Raw genomic sequence first — 22,822 nt, forward strand, 5'->3', positions numbered from 1 at the left:
TGAGGGGAAAAGGAGTCCAGGACAGCTGGCTGTATTTTAAAGAATCCTTATTGAGGTTGCAGGAACAAACCATCCCAATGTGTAGAAGGAATAGTAAATATGGCAGGCGACCAGCTTGGTTTAACAGTGAAATCCTTGCTGATCTTAAACACAAAAAAGAAGCTTACAAGAAGTGGAAGATTGGACAAATGACCAGGGAGGAGTGTAAAAATATTGCTCAGGCATGCAGGAGTGAAATCAGGAAAGCCAAATCACACTTGGAGTTGCAGCTAGCAAAAGATGTTAAGAGTAACAAGAAGGGTTTCTTCAGGTATGTTAGCAATAAGAAGAAAGTCAAGGAAAGTGTGGGCCCCTTACAGAATGAGGGAGGCAACCTAGTGACAGAGGATGTGGAAAAAGCTAATGTACTCAATGCTTTTTTTGCCTCTGTCTTCATGAACAAGGTCAGCTCCCAGACTGCTGCACTGGGCAGCACAGCCTGGGGAGGAGGTGACCAGCCCTCTGTGGAGAAAGAAGTGGTTCAGAGCAATTTAGAAAAGGTGGACGAGCACAAGTCCCTGGGGCCGGATGTGCGGCATCCGAGAGTGCTAAAAGAGTTGGCGGATGTGATTGCAGAGCCATTGGCCATTATCTTTGAAAACTCATGGTGATCGGGGGAGGTCCCGGAAGACTGGGAAAAGGCTAATGTAGTGTCCATCTTTAAAAAAGGGAAGAAGGAGGATCCGGGGAAGTACAGGCCAGTCAGCCTCACCTCAGTCCCTGGAAAAATCATGGAGCATGTCCTCAAGGAATCAATTCTGAAGCACTAAGAGGAGAAGAAAGTGATCAGGAGCAGTCAGCATGGATTCACCAAGGGCAAGTCATGTCTGACTAATCTAATTGCCTTCTATGACAAGATAACTGGCTCTGTGGATGAGGGGAAAGCAGTGGATGTGTTATTCCTTGACTTTAGCAAAGCTTTTGATACGGTCTCCCACAGTATTCTTGCCAGCAAGTTAAAGAAGTATGGGCTGGATGAATGGACTATAAGGTGGATAGAAAGCTGGCTAGATCATTGGGCTCAATGGGTAGCGATCAATGGCTCCATGTCTAGTTGGCAGCTGGTATCAAGTGGAGTGCCCCAAGGGTTGGTCCTGGGGCTGGTTCTGTTCAATATCTTCATTAATGATCTGGAGAATGGCGTGGACTGCACCCTTAGCAAGTTTGCAGATGACACTAAACTGGGAGGAGAGGTAGATATGCTGGAGGGTAGGGATAGGATACAGAGGGCCCTAGACAAATGAGAGGATCGGGCCAAAAGAAATCTGATGAGGTTCAACAAGGACAAGTGCAGAGTCCTGCACTTAGGAAGGAAGAATCCCATGCACCGCTACAGACTAGGGACTGAATGGCTCAGCAGCAGTTCTGCAGAAAAGGGCCTAGGGGTTACAGTGGGATATGAGTCAACAGTGTGCCCTTGTTGCCAAGAAGGCTAACGGCATTTTGGGCTGTATAAGTAGGGGCATTGCCAGCAGATCGAGGGACATGATCATTCCCCTATATTCGACATCTATGAGGCCTTATCTGGAGTAGTGTGTACAGTTTTGGGCCCCACACTACAAGAAGAATGTGGAAAAATTGGAAAGAGTCTAGCGGAGGGCAACGAAAATGATTGGGGGCTGGAGCACATGACTTATGAGGAGAGGCTGAGGGAACTGGGATTGTTTAGTCTGCAGAAGAGAAGAATGAGGGGGGGATTTGATAGCTGCTTTCAACTACCTGCAGGGGGTTCCAAAGAGGATGGCTCTAGACTGTTCTCAGTGGTAGCAGGTGACAGAACGAGGAGCAATGGTCTCAAGTTGCAGTGGTGGAGGTTTAGGTTGGATGTTTGGAAAAACTTTTTCACTAGGAGGGTGGTGAAGCACTGGAATGGGTTACCTAGGGAGGTGGTGGAATCTCCTTCCTTAGAGGGTTTCAAGGTCAGGCTTGAAAAAGCCCTGGCTGGGATGATTTAGTTGGGGATTGGTCCTGCTTTGAGCAGGGGGTTGGACTAGATGACCTCCTGAGGTCCCTTCCAACCCTGATATTCTATGATTCTATGATTCCTTAAGTACCCAAGGATGAATTTCATCAGCTCTTGCTCACTTGAATACATCCAATTTATCTAACTATTCTTTAACTTGTTCTTTCCCTACTTTGGCTTGCGTTCCTTCCCCCTTGTTGTTAATATTAATTGTGTTGAGTATCTGGTCACCATTAACCTTTTTAATGAAGACTGAATCAAAATAGGATTAAACACCTTAGCCTCCTTGATGTCATCAGATATCCTTCCTCACTAAATAGAGGACCTACACTTTCCTTCATTTTTCTCTTGCTCCGATGCATTTAATGCACTCTTATTGCTTTTATGTCCCTTGTTAGGTGTGACTCATTTTTTGCTTTAGCCTTTCTGATTTTGTCCCTGCAGGCTTGTGCTATTTTTTTTTACTCCTCCCTAACAATTTGTCCATGTTTCCAGTTTTTGTAGGATTCCTTTTGATTTTCAGATCATTAAAGAGCTCCTGATGGAGCCTTACTAGTCTTCCCATCTTTCCTTTGCATTGGGATGGTTTGCAGTTGTGCCTTTAATATTGTCTACTTGAGAAACTGCCAGTTCTCCTGAACTCCTTTTCCCTTAAGTTTTCTTCTCATGGGAGCTTACCTACCAGTTCTTGGAGTCTGTTAAAGGATTAGCTGACCTAGCTTTATTCGAGCTACCACGGGTAACAATAGGCGGGAAGGTGTGGTAGCATGGTCCAGTGACCCACATACATTCACAGAGTCCTCAGTGGGCTTGTACGTGCGTGGCTAGCTTGCACCAACACCTGCACTGCCATGAGCTCACTACCACTGCGGCTTGTGCCAGCCAGACTAAAGCTCATGCAGATATACCTACCTGTGGAGACAACACACCTTAATCCACAGTGCAGATGCCCCACAGACTGAAGGTGAAGGCAAGGAAGTGTGGGCTGGGCAGTGAAAGCGAGCAAGGGGCAGAGAGTGGCGGAGCGAATGCGATAGCGAATACAGGTATGGAATGAATGAGGGTGAGTCAGTCTGTGGTGGGGAAGGAGAGGGGGCGAGTGACCAGCAAGTGGGATTAGCAAGGGCCCAGTAAGGGGGGTGAGGCTTGGCTCATAGGTTTCAAACTCAAGTCATTTGTGCTACACCCAGGGAAGAAGCTGGAGGGAGCTTCGGTCTTAGGGCATCAGGCGCCAGAGAAGGGCCAGCCTGGGAGGCTTGGCTGATGTGGGGCTGAGAGGAAACCACTTCCTCTGTTAGAACGTGCCCTGGACATTTCACTCCCTGAAAACGGGCCTGTGGCTGAAAGGAGCTGTTGTGTCTTCTGTGAAGGCTGGAAAATCTAAGCAGGGGGGAGCAGAGACAGAACTGCTGCAGGCATTCCCGAGGCAGCACCCCGACGAACAGGCAGTCACATAATGGACAAAGCCTTCCCCTTTCACCCTCCGGGGCTGGAGTCCTGTTGGAAATACCCATGAGCTGTCACGGCAGCAAACTGGCTGGGGTGGCGAGGCAGCCAAAGGTCCTGTGCTAAGAGCAGGAGCTGATCCAGCTCTCTGCCACTCCTCTGGGGAAGGCTGCCACCCAGAAAATTAACTCTTTTTTGACCCCATCCCATCCCCTTCCAATTCATGCAGCAAACTTCCTGCCACTGAGAGTCCCCGTAGTACCCCAAGGGGAGCAGGGCATGGGCGTGCCGTGCTGAAAGGGATCTGTGTATCGCCCCCAAATGTTCACATGCCAGGGGGAGGGGATAGTGCACCCCAGCCTGGGGCTGGGGCATCAGTGTCCGTTTCCCTAGGGATGAGAGCATCTGCTGTACAGTGTCACTTTCTTAGCAGGCTGGTGGCCTTATGCTGCTGATCCAAGGATTCCAAAGCCCTTCACAGGCTTATGGAAGAATGCTTCTCTGACCACAGCCACCGCTGGGGTGGAACACGCCAGAGGGTAACAGCTTCCCAAAATGGCCTGCTATGATAATGAACGTAGCATCAGTGCTGCAGGCAAGAATCCCCAGTTTTAAAGTGCTGCACCTGTGTAATCTGAGGGGATGGGAAAGATGTCTATTCTGAGCAAGTCTCGCATCATGTAATTAAAAACTGGATGCTTTCTGGGGCATGGATTGTCATTTTCTATATGTTTGTACAGCATCTGGCATGCTGGGCGCTCAGCCTCTTGGCCTCTAGACACTACCATAGTATAACTGTTAAATAATAATATTCACATGACCTATCTACCCCAGGGAGAAATATTAGGGACAAATTCTGATCTCTATTATCCCACGTAAATCCCTAGTGACTCTTAGTAACTTCAGTGGAGTTACTCTGGATTTACACCAATGTTACGGTACAGAATTTGGCCCTTAAAGTTGAACATGCAACCTGAACCATGGTATTTCCTGTCTTGTACAGCTATAACATTCTCTTACTGTTGTCTTTGTGTAATAATTCTGTGTAACCAAACATATGGGAGAAACAAATGTGTGCAGTTCCTGATGCCCATAAGAAATTAGTGAATTAAACCATGACACTGTGCACATCCCCTAACCGAGACACTTGTGATGCTGCTGTAACCTGCCTTCTTCTCTGCCCTGCCCTTCCCTACTGTTTCTTACTTCCATCTACTGCATCCTGTCTAAAGTGAGTCCCTGATCCTGCAAATGGCTACATGGATTCAGGGGTTCTCTTGCACAGATCCACTGCTCTGGGGCAGGAACCTTCATATTTGCTCTGGGAAGTGCCTCACGGACTTGTGAGTGCTGAAAAATCAGACCCCCAGGCTCCGTTCCACTGGTATGCCAGGAGAGCTCAGCTGCACTGACCTAGATCCAGAGACTGGGTTTTTTGGTGACACACAGGGGAGAAGGATTTTTTTTTTATCCTATTTTCATAAAGTTTAGCACATTCCAGGCAGCTGCTGAGAATAACTGAACAGGGAGCAGCCAGTGCTCCTCTGTTACATAATGATTATTGTTATAACAGAGGACTAGATGTTTTCTCACTAAAACAAAAGTCCTGTTTGTGTTGCTTAGTAGTGACTGGTTACTAGGATCTCATGTCTGAGCTAACTGGGCTTCTTGGGTGGCTGACTGCTTTCTGGGCCCTTTTAGGGTATGTGGCATATATACCATGTCTAGTTGGCAGCCGGTGTCAAGTGGAGTGCCCCAAGGGTCGGTCCTGGGGCCGGTTTTGTTCAATATCTTCATAAATGATCTGGAGGATGGTGTGGATTGCACTCTCAGCAAATTTGCGGACGATACTAAACTGGGAGGAGTGGTAGATACGCTGGAGGGGAGGGATAGGATACAGAAGGACCTAGGGAGGATTGGGCCAAAAGAAATCTGATTAGGTTCAATAAGGATAAGTGCAGGGTCCTGCACTTAGGATGGAAGAACCCAATGCACAGCTACAGACTAGGGACCGAATGGCTAGGCAGCAGTTCTGCGGAAAAGGACCTAGGGGTGACAGTGGACGAGAAGCTGGATATGAGTCAGCAGTGTGCCCTTGTTGCCAAGAAGGCCAATGGCATTTTGGGATGTATAAGTAGGGGCATAGCGAGCAGATCGAGGGACGTGATCGTCCCCCTCTATTCGACATTGGTGAGGCCTCATCTGGAGTACTGTGTCCAGTTTTGGGCCCCACACTACACGAAGGATGTGGATAAATTGGAGAGAGTCCAGCGAAGGGCAACAAAAATGATTAGGGGTCTAGAACACATGACTTATGAGGAGAGGCTGAGGGAGCTGGGATTGTTTAGCCTGCAGAAGAGAAGAATGAGGGGGGATTTGATAGCTGCTTTCAACTACCTGAAAGGGGGTTCCAAAGAGGATGGCTCTAGACTGTTCTCAATGGTAGCAGATGACAGAACGAGGAGTAATGGCCTCAAGTTGCAGTGGGGGAGGTTTAGACTGGATATTAGGAAAAACTTTTTCACTAAGAGGGTGGTGAAACACTGGAATGCGTTGCCTAGGGAGGTGGTGGAATCTCCTTCCTTGGAAGTTTTTAAAGTCAGGCTTGACAAAGCCCTGGCTGGGATGATTTAACTGGGAATTGGTCCTGCTTCGAGCAGGGGGTTGGACTAGATGACCTTCGGGGGTCCCTTCCAACCCTGATATTCTATGATTCTATGATTCTACCGGTGGAGCTGCTGGAGTCCATGAAGGATGAGTCCCAGGCTCCCCTTACACCCTGTGTTGTTAGCTGCCCCCCTTTCTCTTCTGGATGCTTACAGCCAGATTCTGTACTGCACTTTTCAGGAGATAACGCACATATGCCATGACCCAGGAAGGTGCAGTGGGGTCCGGGGAGGGAAGGTGGGTTTAAGAACATGAGAACAGCCATACTGGGTCAGACCAAAGGCCCCAAAGGAATGAACAGAACAGGTAATCATCAAGTGATCCATCCCCTGTCACTCATTCCCAGCTTCTGGCAAACATCCTGACACCATCCCTGCCCATCCTGACTAACAGCCATTGATGGGCCTATGCTCCATGAATTTATCTAGTTCTTTTTTGAAGTTATAGTCTTGGCCTTCACAACATCCTCTGGCAAGGAGTTCCACAGGTTGACTGTGCATTGTGTGAAGAAATACTTCCTTTTGTTTGTTTTAAACCTGCTGCCTATTAATTTCATTTGGTGGCCCCTCGTTCTTGTGTTATGAGAAGGAGTAAATAACACTTCCTTATTTACTTTCTCCACACCAGTCCTGATTTTATAGACCTCTATCATATCCCCGCTTAGTCATCTCTTTTCCAAGGTGAAAAGTCCAAGTCTTATTAATCTGTCCTCATACGGAAGCTGTTCCATACCCCTAATCATTTTCGTTGCCCTTTTCTGCCCTTTCCAATTCTAATATGTCTTTTTTTGAGAGGGGGCAACACGTCTGCAGGCAGTATTCAAGCTGTGGGCGCACCATGGATTTATACAGAGGCAGCTTACATAGAGGCCACTTCTGTACCTTCTAGATGCTGGGCTGTTCGGAGGGCTGGCATGGGTCCCAGCATACATTACAGCCCCCCTGCAGGCTGCGTGAATTCATGGCATTTCCCAGGCCAGTGGGCTGCCACCAGAGCAGGAGATCACAGCATGTCCCACCCAACATCCTCTGATCCTGAAGGATGCCCAGGAGAATGGAGTACGGCAGCCTTCAGCAGCCCTGCACTGGGAGAACTCTGCTGCTCTAGTACAAAAGGGCTTTTTCCTGCTTCTTAAAAAACTTCCCTAATGAGCCGCTCCCAGAGCCACGCAGGGTGGCCGAATGGGGGCAACAGTGAAAGCATGTCCCTATGTGGCTGCGTGATGCTGCAGAGCAGAGCCTGGGGGAAACCCCTATCTGTGTAATTCCTCATGCCTCTTCCCTGGGAGGGGGAGACTTGCCACATGGGTCTGCAGTATGGGAGTGAGCTTTGTTTCTCCTCGGTTGATATCTCCAGCTGTCATTGACTGGGAAGGACAGAGAGCACCTCTTTCCTGGTGCCTTGTGTCGGTGTTTCTTTTTTGGCTCCTGCGCAATCTGTCTCTCACTATGGCTTCTATGAGTCCCTGGATGGTTCCAGCCCTTGCTGGCCACCTCTCCCACTCATTCCCTTTTATTGAACACACTGACGTGACTATAAGATATCTCCGTCCGCAGATTCACAACCTGAAGGCAGAGGTGAAAGTAAGCCGGTCTGGTCCGGTCCGGCGTACCGGTAAGAAAGCCGGGACACAGCCGACCATACTGGCAGGGCCGCTGTTGAGGGTGGGGGGGTGCAAAAGGGGCAGCTGCCCCAGGGCCCGGCAATTGTCGCTGGAGCCGCGGGCGGCATAGGCCAGGCAGTGCTGAAGGGATGGCTGGGGGAGTCTGGCCCCAGCCCCGCCCCTTCCACCTGAGGCCCTGCCCCTTCCAGGGGCCCAGAGCCACTCCCACACCTTGCCCAGGACCCCAGCTGCCCTGCGTACCGTACCGGGAGCAGCAGGCTGGAGTAGCCTGGACACGGGCTGTGGAAGGAAGGCCACGCAGCAGGCAGCCCGAGAGCCAGGCTTGGAAGCAACGCGTTGCCTCTCGTTGGCTGGGGGCTCCGTAGCAGAAGCAGGAGGATACCGGGCGGCAGCCAGCAAGCAGGACGTGGGGGTGGTGGGAGGCTGCTGTGGATGGGCCCCAATGAGACATGGTGGTTACCCTGACACAGTTCTACTGCAGTGCCCCTTGGGGCTGAATTCAGAACGACTGGTGCTGTTTGCATTGGAACTGTCAGTCATTGTGTCCGGGGCAGTCACACCTTTTCATTTCCTGCCAGTCCCAGGAAATGAATCATCTGTTACTTACTAGAGATGCTTAAGCGTTTGTAGGACCCTCCGAGGGCTAGCACCCGAAGAGCCTGGGGCGGGGAGCGAGGGGAAACCATGTCCAGCGTGTGCCACTGAGCTCATAGTACATGTTAGTTCCTTGTAGACGCCTGGTAGCCTGCAGAAGCACTGCATTCACAGCGACAGCCCGCAGTGGAGTGAGTGGTATATAGCATAGAATGGCTGTTCTGTGGGAGACAGAGGAATCCCGTACCAGTTATCAGGGCAGAAGTTTATCTGCACCAGGTCTCACAGCCATTAAACATGGAGGGAATGCAGAGAGAGTGGAGGTCTGTCTGTGTTTCACTGGGCAGGGCCCTCTCAATTGTTCAGTTTGGAGTCCCCACGTCTATGGATGTTTCTCATACTGTTTTGCAGATATTCAGGAGTTCTATAAGCTGAGCTTACTTTCTGCACACCCGCAGCATCAGATCCCAGATCCAGCCGCCGGTACATCTAAGAATGAGCATGATCCTGGAGAGCTGGGCTCTCCTGGTAGCCCTGGAGATCCCCAACGTACTCTGGAGGTAAGAAGGGTGACTCCTGCTTTCTGTGCTATGCTGCATGAAAACCCCAATTCTCCCCACTTTGTCCCATCTCAGTTACATAGATACCAGTCAAGTGAGGGGAAAAAGAAGATTCTCTGGGCAAACTAACAACCCTGTAACGGTGCAGCACATGGATGTGTCCCCTCGACACAGGCCAGTAAGCTATTTTCAGCACAGGCATAGGGGTAGTGGATGCCGGCACTTTTATTCTGTTCAATACACATTCTTAGCCCATCCTCACTGTGGTGTCTGAGCACCTTCCAGCAACACATCAAGCGATGTGAGTAGCATCTGCTGTGTGTAGCTTGTCCTCTCTCCCATCCTCTCTTCACCTTGCACATGACATGGAAGGTTTGGGATGGTGGGAGTTCATTTCATAGTCTTGGGTCAGCTCACGAGGAAGCTCTGTCTCCTGCACGGACAACATTTATCCTGATGGTAGAAAGTTCCCTTGTGCCAGGGGCGTGCAGCTGTGGACCACAGGCCTTATCCAGGTGCATCAGGCAATCTTTTAGATATGCTTCTGGGCCCTGGCCAGTGAGTGCATTGAAGATGGGGACCGGGACCTTTGAACTCAACTCTGTATTCATTGAGAAGCAAGTACCGGGAGCAGAGGACCGGGGTGATGGGCTCAGGGTAGCCCATGTCACTGAGGAGTCATGCTGTGGCATGCTGTACTAGCCGGACTTTCTCCAGGGTTGAGGGCCTCGTGCCCAAGTACATTGCATTGCTGTAATCCAGCCTGGAGGTGAGCAAGATGTGTCTAACAGAGGCCAGGTGGTTGTTCACCAAGATGGAATGGAACCTCCTAGCCAGCTGCAGATGGCAGAAAGCATTACTTACAGATGCTGCTGAGAGAGCCTGTGGGGGTAGCAGTGTGGTCATATGGGGTGAACGACAGGTAGAGGTGTGTCTCACCTTTATAGGCTGGCGCCTGAGTCCAGTTCACCTGCCGTCTCCATGTAGGTGTTGAGTAGGATCAGAGAGAACTTACCCTGTTGGGTCTCCAGGGTCTGGCTGTCAGCAGTGGATCTCTTTCCTAGGATACATGGAAGGATAGTTTCAAGGGCCTTCCCTTCCATTCATCCCCTAAAGCCTAACATTACTGGATGGTAATTCACGCTACTGTCTTGGCAAGAACAAGTGCTCAGGGCGGAGCAAAGATGGGAGGCTTTTCTGGTCCCTGGGTTATGGGTGCTTGACTCCCTCCCTCAGCAGTCCGGTCCCATGCAGGGATACTGAACTGATCACTTCAACACCAAGTGCCAATATAGCCTAGTTCCCAAGCTACCCTCTGGTCTGTCCGTTCATCTTGCTTCGCAGGCAATAGCTAAATGCAAGTACAAAAATGAAATTCATCGGCCATAAACCCAACCCTTGCACTCACCACCCACTGGTATTTGCTCCACTGTTGGCTACAAAGGTGGACAGAGCAGATGTCCTATAAAGCTGCCTAACTTTGGATTCAGAAGGCTGCAAATGGGAATAAATACCTAGATTCATAGAGTTTAAGCCCAGATGGGACCATTAAACCTGCTAGTCTGTATATCACAGGGTGTTAAATTTCACCCAGTAACCCCTGTGTTGAGCCCAGTAACTTGTCTGGCTAAAGCATAACATCCCAAAAGGTATCAAGTATTTATCTGAAGACATCTGAGGCATCACTTCCCTTAACAGTTTGTTCAAATGGTTAATCACCGTCACGGTTAAAAATGTGTCCCGTATTTCTAATTTGAACTTGTCTGGCTTCAGCTTCCTAACACTGGTTCTTGTTCTTTCTTTCTCTGCTAGATTAAAGAGCCCATTAGCACCCCATATTTGCTCCCTATCACAGCTTGCCTAAGCCAGTAGGGCATCTTGCAAAGAGCGCTCACCTTCATCTTATAGCAATAAATTCATCCTTAAGATGGCCACCTGGGCTTTAAATTGCATCATATTATAAAACAGGTTCAGCCAACAAGGTGCAGCCAGAGTTAGGCCCCTGATCAATTTGGGTTTCTTGGGTTAAGACTCGGGAAACCCTTCCTGTCCTTCCCAGCTGCAGCCAGACCTTTGATTTTGTCTGCTGGGCCCTGATTGGCTTCTGCCGGCTCCAGCAGCTGGGTGGCCTCTCTAGGCAGTTCTTTGAAGTCTAAATTTGCTGCTCTTGTTCTCCAAAAGGACACCTTCTTAGGCTGGGGTGTGCCAAGACTAGGGCCTCCGGTGGGGGACAAAATGCCTTGGACACCCAGTCACACATCCCACTGTAAACAAATCATCTCTCTGTTTTCTTTTTGATGGGCTTGTTAAATCTCATTGTTGGGCATTTTCTCCAGCCCTCGAATAATTTTTGTGGATCTTTTCTGCACCCTCTCTAAGAAAGTGTGGACACCAGAAATGTACACAGTATTCCAGTAGTGGTCTCACCAATACCATGTACAGAGGTAAAATCTGCTCCCCCTTTTCCAGATTCAAACTCTGGAGTCCAGGACTCTGAGCGAGAGAACCCAGCCACCCATCCATTCACCCCCAAGAGTTCATTACTGTGGATTATGCTTCTCAAACTGCCATGGCCTAAATATGGGACACAATGTGTGACAGACACAAAATTAGGGACACAAAAAATTTAATCATACTGAAAACATAAAATGCTGCAGGAATCCTCCCTTTAATTAAATAATTCTTTCTACGAGTTTAATGATTTAAGGATTAAAATCTTTTAGCTTAATGATTCTGCATTTCAGATTTACATAATTTTCAGTTATGCCAGTGAGGGAACTCCAGATCAGTGTGGAGTATAGAGAACTTCAGGGCTGAAAGAAGTGATGTCCCTTTAAATGAAATACACTTGAGAGGTAGGAAGGATAGACAGCAATGCAAAGAAACCTGTAGTGGACACAGGAATGCTTTAACTTTCTGTGAGGTGTTTTCTGGAGCAGCATTTCTCAACCTTTTCAGGTTGGCAACCCCTTATTTCAAGTCAAACATTTCTGTAGCCCCCCCATTTCCTTTTGAGTAAGGGTAGAGCATGTATCAACGCTCAGCCTAAGTCATGTATTTGTGTGCATGTTTCAAGGGACTGACAGAGACTAGAATCCTGAAACAGAAGGGTGTGCAAAATGTGCCCTGCTTTGGTTTGCAAAAAAAGTCCGTGCCTCAGACATACCCGCCCCAACGGCCTTTGGTGGCATCTGTGGGGGCCTGGACTCAAGCAGCAAGTCGTGGACTTTTTGCTTTGAGGGCTGAGCTGAAAAATCTGAAAAAAAAGTGATTGGTTCAAACCCAAACTGGCTTTTGTTGGGCTTTTTCCCACCAAAACAGGCCTCTCCCTCTGCCGCAAAAATATTCTGGGCAAACCCTGTTCAGGTGCGTTTCCATCTGGCTTTTTCAATTAACTGACTTTTAAAATGAAACACTGGGTCTGCCACAAAAAGTGGGCACATTTCATTTTGAAATAATAAAACGATTTTCAGCTTTTTTTTTTAATCTGAAACCATTTGCTGAATTCTACCGGAAGTCACAACTAACTTTGGTGCCCTGAAAAATGCATTTTTCGGCAGATTTGCCATTCGCTGAAATTTTTTTGCCCAGGTCTAGTCATGGCCCTGTGATTAAGAAACGCTGCTCCAGAGACCCTTTAGATCTTAGCAGCCTTACACCTGGTCAGCAGCTGGACCGTGTGGGGTACAGCAGCTGGGAATGAGCCAATCCACCTAGCTCTGAGAAGCTTTGATCATCAGCAAAGGCATGTGGAAGCAAATGGGAAAGCTAAACCAGGCCCGGAGCAGTAGAGTGGGAGGAGTGTTTACAGTAGCATCTTAGCTGGCAGCAAGTGCTTGCTCGAGTGTTAAGACCACGAGGCCTGTTACGCCTCTGGGCCCCACTGAGTTGAACTTCCTCAGATAGGCAGGATTGTAAACATTCTCGGTTGAGTGTTCGAAGGGAGGGGACAGCTGCATGTACTTTCTTTCCGTAGTTGTTTGTTGTATGGGTAGCAGGGCTGGAGAATGGGATAGCAGAGATCTTTTAAAGTCCCCTTATGTCTGCGCCTCCTCAGCCCTCCGTTCTCTCCCATCCTGCTCTGCTTCAAATTTTCCAAAAGCTTAAAATCTCTCCTGCAGCTCGTGCTTTGTTTCCTCAAACATATGTTTGCTTTATGTTTGAAGTAGCCTTACTATTAAAGAGTTAAGTGCTGGCAAACAGAACCAAACCGTGGCTCCCGCCCAGTCTAGAAGAGGCTAGGGGGACTTCCTGTAGCTGCTGAGGAATCCCCCCTTCCTATGGAGCCTGTGTCCACTGTTCTGCACTGAAGACGCCGATAGACAGGAAAGAGTTAATCCTTGCTACGCTCTGAATCTCACCAGGGTGGAATATGACCTCCAAGGGACCGTTTCCGGCATTTCCAAGAGTCTATAAATGCATGAGGTAGCTCATCTGTCCTTGAGAGTTAATTTTTAACCTATTCAAAACTTGGCCACCAGGGGGCAGAAAAGGCACCTTCCTCTCCCGCCGCGCGCCGAAGCCAGAGGGTGTTTTCCTGGGAAGCGAGACGCTGTGATGCCAGCAGGCTGTGCCAGGCCGGTCAGCCTGCCCTGTTATATGGCCCCAGGCTGGGACAACATGCAGGAAGCCAGTTCCCCGTGTAATTCTCTTTGAGAAGGAGGAAGGCTGGCCTTTTGGCTACAGTTACTGCATATGCATACAGCACCTGTCACAGTGGGGCTAGAATACAAATCACAGAGAGCAGTAATCCCTCCCCCAAGAGCTGTGCTCTGTTCTTCCAGTCAGGAGCCCTAGGTGTGAGCACCAGCCTCTTGCCTGTCCCCCCAGACTGGCTAGGCTTGTGGGATGGTAGAGCAGCCAGTCAGAGCTGATTTTTCTCACTTGATAGTAGGCACCTTCACTTCACTCCTGCCTGCAGGCTCCTGCGTCCTCTCTCCTCCATCCAGGGACCCTGGGTCTCTCATGCTGGTGGAGACAGGCTCAGTTTCCAGTCCTTCTTTTCCCAAGTGCAACAGCCTGTACTCGTGTGAGCTGTGCTTCCTGGCCCCACTCCATGCCTTCCCGTTCCCCATCTCTGTGCATACAGCCTTCTCTCTGGCTTGCAGAGGCAGGTATGTGAGCCCATGGCCTGCACAGCAAATGCAGAAGGAGTAGCTATAGCCTCCTGAGCTTATTAAGGGAGACCTGAGGGTTTTGTCTCACTGGCGAGGTCTGTGGAAGAGATACTGAGCGAGTCTGTAGCAATCCTAGTGTGTCACTGAACTCAGTGGAGAATAGTCCCTTTTGTGCAGGTTTCAGGGGCCTATAGCACAGTCTCTCGCACTCACTTGGATGGGCAGTTTCTCCCTTTCCATGCCAATGCAGCTCTGCCTAACACCAGTTCCTCAAGTTCAGGACAGCAGTAACCTGGGTATTTGTGTGTTGGCAGAGGACAGAGCCCCACGGGGGATGTCTGGGACGGAGAACCCCAGGGATCCCTGAGTAGCATCTCTCACTGAGAACCCTTAGCACTGGGCTGCTGGCACTGGACTGTCAGTGTTGCGGGGGGGCATGGGTCTGTAGGAATACAATGGCATCAGAAGGAAGTGTCTGAAACTGAACAGTGCCAAAGCCACAAGCTTCTACTCTGATGAGCGGCATAGAATTGCATTCTCTCAACCAAAGGTTTCAGAGTAGCAGCCGTGTTAGTCTGTATCCGCAAAAAGAAAAGGAGGACTTGTGGCACCTTAGAGACTAACCCATTTATTTGAGCCTAAGCTTTCGTGAGCTACAGCTCACTTCGTCGGATGCACTCAGAACTCCCTTTCTCTCAGCCAAAGGGGTACCCTAGTTTGTGGTGCACTACTCAACCAGTCCAGCAGGGGGCAATGGTGCACAGACATAAGCTGGCCAACCCTGGCACTGGGACCAGGAGAGAGCCTAGGAAGGATCCTCTTACGTGCCTGCAAGGGACCAGTGAATTCTCACCAGCAGCACGGGCATAACCGCGGGGGGGATGGGGACGTGGCCCCTTCTAGGAACCTCACCCTCAGCGTGGCTGTAGGATTAGTGCAGCCCCACCCTGGTTCCTCTCCTCCAGCTACTTTTTGGCTGTGGTAAGACGGCTGACGAGCGAGGCTCGCTTCCATTGGCCCGGCTCACTCAGCTAAGAGAGATGCTTTTTATCCTTCTCGGCTTGTCTGATGCACCCCTCGCTGTGGGATCTGGGCTCCTCTACAGCCACCTTTTGGCCTCTCCCGTGTTTTCCTTTGCTTTCCTTGGCTCTGTCCCACCCATCTCTGTGTTTAATTGCAGGACACTCCTCTGGATTGTGAGCAGAGACTGGTGCAAGGGGCCACGGGAAGCAGCATGCTGGGGCAGCAGCCACAGCTGGTGAAAGTGACTGAGAGCAGGCTGGAGTCGCCAGCCAGTGTTTGCTGCCTGGTGGTTCATGCCCACAGCACCCTACCTAAGGTGAGTCTCCAGGTTGCACAGGGACTTTTCATTGGTGGAACTGCGTGTGGGCGCAAGGCGTTTAACCAGGCTGGTAGAGTTAAAGCAGCAAAACAAAAAGTGTAGACAAGCTCTAAGAAAAGGGGGAGCCTGGACTGCAGGGTAAAGCACCTTTCAGCTGGTTTAGGACTGCACCAGATAGAGCAGAGCCACCATGCAGAAGTGTGTAGAAATCCAGTTCCAGTTCTCTGCTTCCCAGGGCTGCAGCCAGAGCCCATTCCAAACAGACATAAAAACCCAGTGCTGGTTCTTCTCTTCCTGCTGGATAGTTTGTCTGTTCTTATGTGCTGCTTGCCTTCCCCTCCTGGCTGCGATGCTTCTCACTGGACCAGCACATCTGTTTCTCGTATGCAGTCCTGTGGGCACAAGGGGTAGAACGACATAATGGGGAAGGGCATGAGAGGGTGCTGGGACCCCATGGCTCCCCACGTCTTCTTTTCCTGTAGAATTGATGTTTACAGACTCACCACAAAACGATGCTGACTCCAGATTTTTACTGGGAAAACTAAGACTTCTGTTTCTTTCATGCGATTCAGCTGAGCCTGAGTCCATCCCAGGATCCCTATGGACTCCAGCTCTCGAAGGCAACTTCCTGGGAGTCTGCCCAAGAGCTGGGAGTGTGACTTCAGTGCCGTTATAGTGTCTCCATAGCAAATCGTGTGTAAGGGCTGGGAAGGCACTTCCATTCTTGATGCCTTTTCAAATGAATTATCCTCTGGGCTGAGAGCGATTCTTTGGCAAAGTTCGGTACGTTTCCATATGGGTGTTTTAGAGGCATCTGGGAATGGGGAAGAGCAGATATAAGAAATGTAGCAGATGCCTTTTCTTGTGCCTGGCTAACACCAAAGACCAGGTTGTTTTAAAAACTCCAGCCTCTCGTGGGGTCAGTCCTCTGTGACAGAGAGAAATATGAGGTAGAAATAAAGAAGCTGAAAATCCTTCCCCACACATATGCAGTATTCCAGTTTTCCACTGAACTTTAAAAACAGTGAAGTCCAGAGTTCAGGTCACCAGATGTTTGACTCTTGCATCTTTCATAGCTGTGCATGCCAAGGATTCGCACTGCACACTGAGTAAATGGTTTGGTTTGGTTTGGTTTGGTTTTCTCAGTCGCTACTCTACTAGAACATGATGGCTGAGAATTTAACCTAGTTTTAGGCATTAATAAGAGAAAACACGTGATGCCATTTCCCGTGGATTAGAGTGACTGAGGTGAGTAGAGTCGGTCAAAAAATGGAGATACAAATGCAGCCTAGCAACCCAAGCAGCCAGTCTGCACATGTGCATCGGCTAGTGGCTGCTGTTTCACTTCATGTTGCACTGCTGTCACTGTATTGGTTTCAAACCCATATGATAGTTAAACCTGTGTGTAGACAAGCCTCTAGATTCATGTATCTGCCATCACAAGTTTATTGCAGTGGTGTTGTAGCCGTGTTGGTCACAGGATATGAGAGAGTCAAGGTGGGTGAGGTAATGTCTTTTACTGGACCAACTTCTGTTGGTGAATGAGGCAAGGTTTTGAGACCTGAAGAAGAACTCTGTGGAAGCTCAAAAGCTTGTCTCTTTCACCAAAACAAATTGGTCCAATGAAAGACATTACCTCACCCACCTTGCCTCTCTTCAGAAGTTCATAGCCGGTAAACTGGGGATGTGTCTTTCCAAGTCCATTTTTTTGGGCAGCTTGTTAGCTCATAATCTACAGTGTGATCTCCTAGCATCTGGTTACCTCTGGAGTGGTTGCTTTATAAACATCTAGGCGGGTAGGTAAAGCACCTGTCTAGGTTCACAGTTGTGTCCCTAAGAAGACTGAGAGAGTCACTATGTCGATCTGAGGAAGGAGCCGAGGGTAGTGATTACAGATGGGAACAGAAATCCACTTCAGGTTTTGCTCCCTCCAGAGATTTTACTCTCCGTTCGCTCTACATGGACACGGAATCCACATCAGTTTTCTCTTCTTATTGTCTTCACTATAAGCAGAGCCAATAAAAGCAGAGGAAAACATGCCTTCACTAAGAAAATTATCCACTGAAAGTGGGAGTCAACCATGAATCTCCTGGTCTCTCTAATTTAGGTTAGTTAAGTCCAGATAGGATGGTAGAGATCCTCAGAGGGACCCATCTAAGCTAGGTGAATGGGCAACCCTATGGCTGATGGAGTTCGTTGTCGATAAATACACAGTAATGCACATTGGAGGGAAATTTTAAAACTATTCTTACACCTTACAGGCATCTACATTAACTGTATCCACTAAGGAAGGGGACCTGGGCATCACTGTAGACAGCTCAGTGAAGATCTCTGCTCAGTGTGGAGTGGTGGTCAAAGAAAGCAAATAAAACGTCAAGATGCCTAGAGAATAATATGGAAAATATTATAATGCCTTTATGTCCATCAATAGTACGGCCTCACCTAGAACACAGTGGGCAGTACTGGTCACCCCCTCTCAAAAGGATTTTGCCAAATTAGAGCGGAGTTCAGAGGAGGAAGACGAGAATGACGAAGAGCCTAGAAAAGCTTTTGTGTGAGGAGAGATTGAAAAGACTGGGATTGTTTACTTAGAAGGGAGACAGATAAGAGGGGACATGATAAAAGTATCTGAAATGACTGGTCCGGAGAAGATAGACTGGGAGCTTCTGATCTCCCTGTCTCATAACAAAAGAACAAGGGAACATTCAGTGAAATTTTAAGGTAGCAAATTCAAAACAAATCAAAGGGAATACTTTTTCACACAACGTGTAATTAAACCGTGGAACTCATTGTCACAGGATGTCATTGCGGTCAAGAATTTAACAAGATTCAGAAAGGATGGGACATTTATATGGATCTCCAGAATATCCAGAATTGTTGTAGTTAATACAAACACATTTTGGAAGAGTTGTTAAACCTCATGGTTCCGGGTATAAACCAGTCTCTAATTGTAAGGGATTAGGAGATGTATTGTGGGAGTCAGATCATCTTGTATAACTGTCAGACAGGATACTGGACTAGATGGACCCTAGGTGAGACCCAAAATGGTTATTATTTTGTTCTCTCCACTGGGGTTGAAAATTGTTTGGGTGCCAGCATGGGCAGCACCAAACTGTCTCCAATATCTATTACAAAACAGTAGCTAGACCCCTGGGGAGTGAGAGGGAATAAGGGGAACTATGTCTGTCACTTCTTGTCAACAGCTGGTGTGTCCTAGGAGTCTTCCGTGTGTGACTGTTGTATAATCTGTCAGCAAACCATGCCGTCTGGGATTCTCACATGGACCTTGCTTGCAAGTATTAGTCTGGTTTATACTTTATTGTGGGGGAGTCCATACCAAGTCTTTCATAGGTACTTCAGCGGGAGAGGTAACGTACATGCCCTTGAGCGGTGGAGGCATGGGGTTAGCATAGCATGATTCCTGCAGGGCACTGGAGCAGAATGCTGGCCAGGGGACACCGGGATGTGGGGAGGAGGAAGGGAACTAGTGCTAGGCTGGAAGTCCTGCAGGACATAAACATGGTCTTTCTATTTATAAAGTACCACAAGGCCTTCTCGAGCCTAAGCAATAACAGAATTTCTCCTGCTGGAAACTTTGGAGAGTCTCCGTTCTAGCTCAGTCAGTGTTTGTGGATGAAGTTGCGGTGTGAGGAGCGGAGGAGGTCCTGGCAATGCTGTAGAGTTGTTTTCTACTCCTCATGCAGCCTGGATTTTCTGATCCCCTCTTTTTTGCAGGTTTCAGAGTAGCAGCTGTGTTAGTCTGTATTCGCAAAAAGAAAAGGAAGACTTGTGGCACCTTAGAGACTAACCAATTTATTTGAGCATAAGCTTTCGTGAGCTACAGCTCACTTCATCGGATGCATGCGATGAAGTGAGCTGTAGCTCACGAAACCTTATGCTCAAATAAATTGGTTAGCCTCTTTTTTGCATCCCCCATTTTCCATCCTGTCAGCCACTGTCCTATTCTGGTTCCTCTTGTCCCCTCCCCAACACTTCTGTGTCACTTCCCCCTCTGAGTCTGTCTGCTACGAATGATCCAGTGTAATCCCTGCAGATGGCTCATTAATAGCACCCCTCAGGCAATGGACGAGGATGCTGGCGAAGGAGCCTGCAGAGAGGAGAGCAGTAACTCTCCCTGGATCATCTCCTGGCAATTGACTAATTCACTCTTGTTTTCCATCAGTTTCAAATATCAATTAGACAAAGAAATCTTTGGGGAGGCAAAGTCCTGCCAGCCTGCTGACTGACGAGGAATCCGTTAGAGATTCATAGCGCGCAAGGTCAGAAGGGACCAGTCATCTGATCTCATGCATTGCGCAAGCCGTAGAATTTCACCAAGTGATTCCTGCCTCAAGCCCGTAACTTCTGGCTGAGCTAGAGCAGATCTTTCAAACGAGACAGTCCATCTTAATTTAAACACTTCAATCCACCCCTCCCTCGGGAAGTTGTTCCAATGGTTAATTACCTCTCTGTTAAAAATGTGCTCCAGCCATTACATCTTGTTCTGCCTTTGTTCGTGCAATTAAAGAGCCCTCAGCTATCAGAAATCTTCTCCCCATGTTGATATTTATAGACTATGATCAATCCCTTTCTTAGCTCTTTCTTTGTTAAACAAAATGGACTGAGCTTCTTTACAGGTTTCAGAGTAACAGCCGTGTTAGTCTGTATTCGCAAAAAGAAAAGGAGTACTTGTGGCACCTTAGAGACTAACCAGTTTATTTGAGCATGAGCTTTCGTGAGCTACAGCTCACTTCATCAGATACATACCGTGGAAACTGCAGCAGACTTTATATATACACAGAGAATATGAAACAATACCTCCTCCCACCCCACTGTCCTGCTGGTAATAGCTTATCTAAAGTAATCGTCAGGTTAGGCCATTTCCTAACCTGACCTAACCTGACGATTACTTTAGATAAGCTATTACCAGCAGGACAGTGGGGTGGGAGGAGGTATTGTTTCATATTCTCTGTGTATATATAAAGTCTGCTGCAGTTTCCACGGTATGTATCTGATGAAGTGAGCTGTAGCTCACGAAAGCTCATGCTCAAATAAACTGGTTAGTCTCTAAGGTGCCACAAGTACTCCTTTTCTTTTTGAGCTTCTTTAGTCTCTCACTCCAAGGGAGGTTTTTCAGCCCAGAATTCTTTCTTGTCATTTTTTTCTGACCTTTCCAGTTTTTCAGCATCATTTTGATGTGTAGACACCAGAACTGGGGACAATCTGCACTAATGGCCTCACTAATGCCATCTGCAGTGGTATTAGCACCTCCCCGCTGTTACTCAGTATTTACTTGCTTACACGTCTGAGGCTCTCTTAGCCACAGTAGCTCTCTTAGCCACCTCATTGCAATGGGGGCTCATGTTAAGTTCATTGTCCACTATGCCCCAAGCCCCGATCAGAGTCACCGCTTCCCAGGCTAACCGGTGGGCCCTTCTCTGTAGAAAAGAACCATATGCTGGGCGTTGGATTAGGACTGGTGTGTGTAATATAGGAATCTGCTTTACATTTACATTTCAGTTTTCGATTGCCAGTCCTGGAGTCTGAAGCCCTGAATTTATTCCGCCAGGACATTCGCCACTGGCAGTACAGGCTTTCCACTTGCCCAGCCCTTCACCACTATTCCTCAATCCTACTCTAAAGGAGCTGCCTCTAGGAAAGGTGGAATTCAGTCTGCCTGGGGCTCTGCTGAGGCTACCGATAAAGGGGCAAGCGCTGATGTGGAACATCTTGTTCCACCTGGAACGAGAGACCTACCAGCTCACTGGATGCAGGAGCCCCTTGCTGGGTAGTAAACAACAAACCAACCCTTTGGTGACTGCAGACTGTAGCTGAATGTGAAGCAGGGACTTAGAGGTGAAAGTCTCCCATCTGCTTTGGGCTCGTTCTGGATGATTCTTGCATTCCCAGTGCCTGAGCCACGCTGCCGCCTCCTCCACTGCAGAGGTGGAAGGGACAGGGAGCAAGGGAAACTGCTCCTGTTAGTAAGAGTGAAGAGGAGTAATGAGTCACTCCAGCTGGATCTCAGTCTGTGGAGGGACTGGGCAGCAGGAGGACGAGGGAGTGAAATTCACCCTGGGGGAGAGAGCTGGTTGTCAGACTTGCTGGAGCTGGAGATGCTGAGAGCTGCCTCATCTGCAACTGAGGACCCTGCTGGGATCCCAGAGCTCAGGATCTCCTGCTGCCTTTCAGAGAAGCCCACTGAGAGTGCGGAGGAGGAAGTCTGAGAGCTAGATGGTTAGTTTGCTCTGTCCTAAAATGAGGGGGGCCACTAAAAGAGCCGCTGCAGCTTCTGAAGGGGGGAGTTGCTGGGGCCTAGGAGGGCTCATATCTGCATCCACCCGAGGGGAGCAGAATGCCCCACGAGAGCGATTCAGCAGGCCCTTGGCGATCCTTTCGGAGGGGCAGCTGCTCACACCCCACACAGTGTCTTCTCCCATATGCAGGCTGAGGCCTGTGCTGCCCTGCCAGCCCCTGCTCTCACCTGGCTGAGCTGCTGGGGATGCTTCTCACCACAGCAGGGGCAGCTGCAGATTGACGGGTCCCAGGGGACTGATAACGGGAACCCGGTGTGTAGGGCTGAGGCGTAGCCCTGGGCCCTGCCATGTGAGAGACGGCTGCCTCTGCCCCACTCACTTCCAGAGCCTCGTCTTGTGCCAGCCCCAGCGATAATTCCCCCGAGAACGTCTGTGACCCATCCTGCCCAGGCTGTGTGGGGAGGGGCTGATGAGGAGCTGCCACTGTCTCAGGATGAGGAGACGGGACCCCACAAGGTCTCTGCCCCCCACACAGAAAAAGTTTGCGTTGGGCTTCTCTGCAGGGCAGGCTGCTGTGCAGGAAATGGACGTACTGTTTTCTGCCTTCAGCTACATCCTGTCTTATCTTATGAACCATACATTGAGGTTACCAGGAGAAAAGTGGGTGTTACTGAGGAGCTGCAGCTCTGTATGGGGCTGGATCAGATCCTTTGGCGCTGAGGCTGATCCACAGAGCAAGGCCATGGAGACAGACTTGTGTGTGACTCTGGCATCCGTGCCTAGAAAGGAGAAGCTGGAGCCTTGCTGGAGAATGACAGAGCTGTCTAAAGGAGACTAGTGTGGTGGTAGCCAGAGAGCACAGTGCTGCCGACCAGGGGACACAGCCAGGAGCAGCCCTAGACGTTTTGCCAGCCATCCCCATGTCGGGGGCCCGTGTTCCTAGGAGGGGTGGGTTTGGGATCCAGGGAACCAACAGATTCATGCACACTCCTGCTGTCTCAAACTGCCAGCTGGATATGTGCAAACCTAACTTACCCTGTCCGCCTTGCAAAAGCCTAGTCTACACATGCTTTTGGGACTGACCTGACTGGTTACAGGTGTGGCTTCTTACCAAAGTTGTTATGTCAGGACAGCCCCTCATGTGGATGCAGTTATACCAGCAGCAAGGTGCCTTATACAGGTATCACTTAGTGTGAGGGGGCAGCTGCCCCTC

The 22,822-nt window shown here is 49.1% G+C and overlaps 1 protein-coding gene across 3 annotated transcripts in view; it reads left to right on the forward strand.

Annotated features, from left to right (window-relative positions):
- Nucleotides 1-22,822, forward strand: part of DLG3 (discs large MAGUK scaffold protein 3) — a 180,083-nt gene that overhangs the window by 15,139 nt on the left and 142,122 nt on the right. For all 3 annotated transcript variants that reach the window (XM_077825799.1, XM_077825800.1, XM_077825801.1), the window contains 2 exons: nucleotides 8,745-8,893; nucleotides 15,191-15,349. In XM_077825799.1, the coding sequence (XP_077681925.1) occupies nucleotides 8,745-8,893; nucleotides 15,191-15,349 (308 nt within the window). The remainder of the gene's footprint in view (nucleotides 1-8,744; nucleotides 8,894-15,190; nucleotides 15,350-22,822) is intronic.

This window comes from Eretmochelys imbricata, chromosome 9 (assembly GCF_965152235.1).
Source record: "Eretmochelys imbricata isolate rEreImb1 chromosome 9, rEreImb1.hap1, whole genome shotgun sequence".
NCBI lineage: Eukaryota > Metazoa > Chordata > Testudines > Cheloniidae > Eretmochelys > Eretmochelys imbricata.